This window comes from Sapajus apella, unplaced genomic scaffold (genome assembly GCF_009761245.1).
Source record: "Sapajus apella isolate SASKATOON/1434 unplaced genomic scaffold, GSC_monkey_1.0 scaffold144, whole genome shotgun sequence".
Lineage (NCBI taxonomy): Eukaryota > Metazoa > Chordata > Mammalia > Primates > Cebidae > Sapajus > Sapajus apella.
The window spans coordinates 2,935,242-2,941,541 of NW_022437084.1; the positions used below are offsets into that span (position 1 = coordinate 2,935,242).

The 6,300-nt window shown below is 53.9% G+C and overlaps 1 protein-coding gene across 10 annotated transcripts in view; it reads right to left on the bottom strand.

Moving 5' to 3' along the window:
* Positions 1-6,300, bottom strand: part of KASH5 (KASH domain containing 5) — a 30,794-nt gene that overhangs the window by 20,281 nt on the left and 4,213 nt on the right. For 8 of the 10 annotated variants that reach the window (XM_032264395.1, XM_032264394.1, XM_032264397.1 and 5 more), the window contains exons 1-4: positions 3,423-3,807; positions 3,027-3,131; positions 2,335-2,521; positions 1,793-1,857 (exon numbers count right to left, since the gene is read on the bottom strand). In XM_032264395.1, the coding sequence (XP_032120286.1) occupies positions 1,793-1,857; positions 2,335-2,521; positions 3,027-3,131; positions 3,423-3,645 (580 nt within the window). In that variant the 5' untranslated portion in view covers positions 3,646-3,807. Of the gene's footprint in view, positions 1-1,792; positions 1,858-2,334; positions 2,522-3,026; positions 3,132-3,422; positions 3,808-6,300 lie in introns of those variants that run through there. The other 2 variants (XM_032264398.1, XM_032264396.1) reach the window with 1 other exon arrangement.

A 6,300-nucleotide genomic window follows, 5' to 3' on the forward strand; every position in this document is an offset into this window, starting at 1 on the left:
GAGGATCTCACAGGCTCTCAGGCTGCAATCAGACCCACTGTAAAGCCTTCTGTCCATCTGACTCCACCCTCACCTTGCTCTGGAGGATCTCACAGGCTCTCAGGCTGCAATCAGACTGTAAAGCCCTCTGCCTTGTCTTCTACCTCGAGTTCAGGCTGGATCTCCCAGATAACCCCAGCCCCCCACATTCTTTACACCCAACATTAGGCAGCACTTCCCCTTCCCACATCCCCCACTGGCCACCCAGCCACTGGGCTGACCTGGCTCCCTCACTCCTTGTCACCCCACAGTCTAGCAGAGCCCAGACCTCTCCCTCCTGCCCCCTACTCTCTCTGCTCCACTCCTCCTCTCTGTCTCCACACCCCCAGCCCTTGCCTTCTCCTCCTGGACCCTCACCACAGCCTCTTCTCTGGCCTCCTGGCCTCTAGTCCCTCCTCTGCTCACAGCCCTCCCTGGGCCCCCAAGTCTGATGAAGGAGGTTGAAGAGAACTTCCATCCCCACTTTCTTTTTTGTATGTATGGCTGGAGAAATGGAACATGACCACCTTTTTTTTTTTAGTCGGAGTTTTGCTCTTGTTGCCCAGGCTGGAGTGCAATGGCACGATCTTGGCTCACCACAGCCTCCACCTCCCGGGTTCAAGTGATTCTCCTGCCCGGGCCTCCTGGGTAGCTGGGATTACAGACATGTGCCACCATGCCTGGCTAATTTTGTATTTTTAGTAGAGACGGGGTTTCTCCATATTGGGCAGGCTGGTCTCGAACTCGCAATCTCAGGTGATCCACCTGTCTTGGCCTCCCAAAGTGCTGGGATTACAGGCATCGGCCATCACACCTGCTCCTCTGCCTTTTTAAAGACAGGGTCCTGCTTTATTGCCCAGGCTGGAATGCAGTGGTGCAATCACAGCTCACTGCAGCTCTGACCTCCCAGGCTCAAGTGATCCTTCTGCTTCAGCATCCTGGCTGGGACTACAGGTGTGTGCACTGCACTTGGCTAGTTTTTAATTTTTAGTAGAGATGGGGTCTCACTATGTTGCCCAGGCTGGTCTCAAACTACTGTGCTCAAATGTTCCTCCCACCTTGGCCTCCCAAAATGCTGGCATAATCCCAGCATTTTGGGAGGCCAAGGCTCCCTGCGTGAGCATGTGATCATGACCACTTTTTTACGGAGCACTGCCTAAGTGTGAGGTCCTGGGGGTATAACAGTGAGCAAACCAGCCGACTGAACCCAGGGGCCAGTGGGTAACTAAATAATCAGATTTCCTCTGCAGGTTCGTGTTCCAGTGGAAAGGCCTGCAAGTCTATGAGTGAGCACGGAGCAAGGAACTCTAGCCAGGGGCATCCCAGGGCTTGCCCTTTGCCAGAAGAGTGATGGATGAAGGAAGGTGTCGAAAGTCGGGCTTGGGGTGGGGATTGAGGAGTGGAGGGGAACAGCCTGAGCAAGGGCCTGTGCTGGGCAGAAGTGAGGCACATTCAAGGTAGGGCAGCAGAGCCAGTATGCCTGAGTGCCTGGATTAGAGTGAGGCGGAGGAGGTTAATGATGATGGCGCGGAGGTAGGCGGGGCCTTGTAGCCCTCTCTAATAGGGCTGGTGTGAGGAGGAGGAGTTGGAAACCACCCTCTGAAGAAAAAAACCCCAGAAGCTCAGGGAAGGAAGGGACGGAGGACCCAGAAAGCCACACTTACCCAACTAGGTCCCTGGTTCCCACCCTATCCCTTGCTCTGCCCTGGGTGGTAAGTCCCCACACTGTCTGACCCAGGGCCTGCCTGCTTCATTCTATATATAGAAATCTCACCAGATGGCAGTTGCTGGGAGGTCAGGGCTCCCTCGAAGGCGGTCTCCTCTTCTAGCTCTAATCCCCTGTATCAAAGGGATGAGGCTTACAGCCCCCCTGTAGCCACCCCTCAATCCTCACCAGCTACAGGCAGGGGGATTGCAGGTGGGAGGAGGGGACGAGGTCAGGTGAGAGCTGGCACCACAGGGGAGGCTGATGGGGCCAGATGGCAAGTGCCTGCAGCCAGATGGAAAAGCAGGAGGGGAAAGGGCTGGGTTTGGTGAAGAGATGGGGAGGGACCTCTCTGTCAGCCCCCGAGCTCCTCCCTTCTCTAACCCTGTTTTGACTCCCAGGCCCCCTCTGCCTCCTCATCCAAATTACTTTGTCCTCAGACTGACTCCCTATCTACCCCCTCTGAATCCCATCTCTTCATTTTTCTCTCCACAGTCTCATTCCAAACACAGTAGGTCCTCAGGCTTAAAGAATGCTAGCTGCAGTAATTGGATATGAGATTAGATCTTAGGAAGGACTTCCCAGAGGAGGATGAAGGTGTGGGGACTCACCCATGCAGTTGACAGGCAGCAATCCAGTCATGCATGACAACCAGGAAAGTGTCCAAGTCCACAGTGGCCTTAGGGCCCTCCCCATTGGGGTCCAGGCTGTTGGCCAATGTTTGGAGGCGTGCATCCTGGGGGCCCTGGCCTGTCACAGCCTCCAGGTAGGCCAGCACCTGGGCCACAGCCACAGTGCCTGGGACAGAGCATGAAGTGAGGGGGTCTGGGGCAGGTGGGGAGTGGTGGGTATGGAATGGCAGCAGCTTGGGAGCAGGATGTCACTGGCTAGGCTGGTGGCACTCCTGCTCCATGGCCCAGTGGAGACACATTGGGCAAGTCCTTTCCCCTCCTCTGAGTCAACTTTTTCACCTGTCCATCACAGGGTGAACCAAAGGGGATGGATATGGGGACAGCACCCCATGCCCCACCCCACCATGGTGGCTGCCTCCCTTCCCCATCCCAAGACCCAAAACTCTACCCTCGTTCATCAATAGCCCCAAGTTTTCCTCATTCTAAAAGGCATCCATCCACCCCCTTACTTTCTTCTTCCTGAAGTTGCCCACAGTCATGTACTTTGTTCTTAGAACAATATCCCCAAGGGGGGGGCCCTAGCCCAGTCTTCTCTCTGAGGCTCCCCAGTTCCCAGCCTCCATCCCTATCCTGCCCTCACTGGTCCCCAGCACCTCTCCTGCCCCCACCACCTGTGCTGTGAGGATCACAAGCTTCGAATGTGGAGTTGAGTACTTGCTCCTCCAAGCTGAGTGGCGTTCCCAGACTTGCCTCCTCAGGCTGCTCCCAGAGGTACACTGGGGAGACAAGAGGGCCCAGCTCCCCAGTGAGAAGAATGAGGAAGGAAAAGCGGTGACCCCAGGTCCTCAGCCTCCTAGGCTCTGCAGAGGGGAGAAAATTCACTCAGAGCACCTACAGTTAGGGCTGGTGTGGAACAGCAGGAAGCTTCAGGAGGGGGCAACAATGTGAGGGTCTCTGAGTCACTTCCCCCATCTTTCAGACCAGGAAGTCCCCTCTGCTATCTTTTTGTGTCCAATTGGCTTAGGAGCCCAGATAAGGACTCTCTGAGATCATCCTCTCCTCCTCACCTCTCCAGCCTCCTAGGCTGGGCTCAGAGAGGGACAGGGCAGGGGAGGGCAAAGAAGAGAGAATTCTGGGAGGAGCTGAGAGTGAAGGGGGCTCAGGAGCCAGGAACAATCCAATAATGCGTGGGCAGCCCAGATCGATCCCGCCTGCGGCATCTCCGGTCTCCCAGCCCACCCTGGGGACCAGGGCTCTCTCCTCCCTGCATCCCCAAGGCAAGGCTGGCATTGTTGGAGCCCATGGCCAGGGGCTGAGACGTGAAGGGATGGGGTAAACCAGGAAGGATGGGCAGTGAGGGAGTGGTTATGAGCTGGATTAGTGTGTCAGATCAACCCGGGTGCAGAGTCCAGCTGCTCATCTGTGGACAAGTCTCTTCTCTCAGGGCCTCAGTTTCCCTACTGCTAAAATAGGGGGTGGGTAGAGTGATCCTCCTCACCAGGGCTGAGTTAACTGTGTATGTGAAGCACATGCGTATGTATACACACACACTCTCACACTCATGCACATGTCCTGGGGTCTATTTGTCTACTGCTGTAGCCATAACACCTGTACATAGTAGGTGCTCAACAAATGCTCCATATAAGAAGAGAGCCTCTACTGCAGGAGCCACTGGGTTGGCTCAGCCTCTCTCAAGGGCTGGAAGTGACCTTCTAGGCTTCTTGGCCCGGCCTTGAACAGCTGGGTGCAGTGGCGCACTGAGCATAGGCTGCAGGACTGGGTAGATCCAGGGGGCAACTGAGGCTTGGCCTCAGACAAGTGCCAGCACCTGGGGCAACTGACTCAATCTCTCTTGAGCCTCAGTTTCTTCCTCTGGAAAATGGGGTTAGTGTTACCTTTTTCCTAGAGAGAAAATGAGATAAAACCTAGAAAGGCTTTGGCAGAGGGCCTGGCACGTGGTGGGGACTCAAGAATACAACTGAACACTGAGCCTTTAGTAGGGGCCGGGCCTCTTCTGAGCATTTTACATGAACTGTCTAGTAGCATAATAATAATTGATTCTATTATTACCCCTCCTTTACAAATGAGGGGACTAAGGTATAGAGACACCAGGAACTTGCCAAAGGTCACCCTGTTTAACATGAGTCACCTTTCTCATCCCCCTAACTCTTCCAGGGTTCTTTGTAGTGAGTGAAATTTGTACTCTCTTTGGCTTGAACCCATGCTCCTACATTTGGCCCTTGGGAAGGGGCGTGTGAACTCACAGATAAGAGAGACCAGGGCTTTAGTCCCAATCTGGTTTTCTCCTCTCTGGTTTTTTTTTTTTTTTTTTGAGATGGGTCGTGCTCTGTTGCACAGGCTGGAGTGCAGTGGTGCGATCTTGACTCACTGCAACCTCCGCCTCCAGGGTTCAAGTGATTCTCCTGCCTCAGCCTCCTGAACAGCTGGGATTACATGCGCCTGCCACCAGACCCAGCTAATTTTTGTATTTTTAGTAGAGATGGGATTTTACCTTGTTGGCAAGGCTGGTCTCAAACTCCTGACCTCAAGTGATCCGCCCACCTTGGCCTCCCAAAGTGCTGGGGTTACAGGCATGAGCCACTGCACTAAACCCTCTCACTGTCTTTCTCATGTTACATGGATGAGGACCCTGAGGCCCAGTGAGATCCTTCACCCAGGGCTGCTTGCCAGGGAGAACTAAGCTGGGAACAGAACCCAGGACTGGCACCAGGTCGTGCGGGCTCTGAGGATCAGCATGTGTTTGAATTTGCACCCCAGGATTCCCCCAGGGAGATGTCATTCCTGTTCCTGATAAAGATCTCCTTCCTCAGTGTCCCTATCTCTCTACTCTGTTTCTGTCCCTGCTTCTTCTTTACGTTTTCTTTGGCATTTTCTCTCCATCTTTATCCCAATCTCTCTTCGTCATGTCCTATCTCTCCACCTCCACGTCCCTTTTCCGTTTTTTCCCGTCTTTGTGTTTCTCTTCCCGTATCTCAGCAAGTCTCCATTCCTTAAGCCTTCTCTTTCCTTCCTCTGCTATTTCTTTTTCCTTCTGCCTTCCTCTGTCTCCATCTCTCCTTCTGAGTGTGTTCCTACCTTTCCTTCCGGAGCCTCTCGAAGTTGGCTCAGCTCTTGCCACCCGGATCCCGGTTGCTGCACGCCCTCTGCTGGTGCAGGTGAAGTTTAGATGGCCATCACTAGACAGCCTGTCCCTCTGGTTCCCACGCCCCGGTGTCTGCCTTTGACCCTCCTATCCGGAAAGCCTCCTGAGGCCTGGGGCTTTGGAGAAAAAGGCGCAGACTGTGCCATGGATGCCTGGAAGGCTCTTAGAAAGGGGCCCTAGGCTGGGTGCAGTGGCTCACGCCTGTAATCCCAACACTTTGGGAGGCCGAGGTGGGTGGATCACCAGGTCAGGAGATCAAGGCTATCCTGGCTAACATGGTGAAACCCTGTCTTTCCTAAAAATACGAAAAATAAAATAAAATAAAAATTAGCCACGTGTGGTGGCAGGCGCCTGTAGTCCCAGCTACTCGGGAGGCTGAGGCAGGAGAATTGCTTGGACCTGGGAGGCAGAGGTTGCAGTGAGCCGAGATCACGCCACTGCACTCCAGCCTGGGTGACAGAGTGAGACTTCAGCTCAAAAAAAAAAAAAAAAAAGAAAAAAGGAAAGAAAAAAGGGGCCCTGCCATCCCCATCAGACTGGGCTCTCTCACTTGGTAGATGAGTTTCAGAGAGGCAACCCTGTGCCTCCTCCCTACCCGCTGAAGCCGGCTTTCACATCCATTCAGCCTGTATCCATCCATTCATTCAACGGTAACTGAGCTCCTACTATGAGTCAGGAGTTGCTCTGGGGTCCCAACCAATAGGGTAGTCACTCTTTCTGGAGCACTTGAACTGAGGTGAATGTGGATTGAAATGCTCTATTTTTTTTTTTTTTTTTCTGTG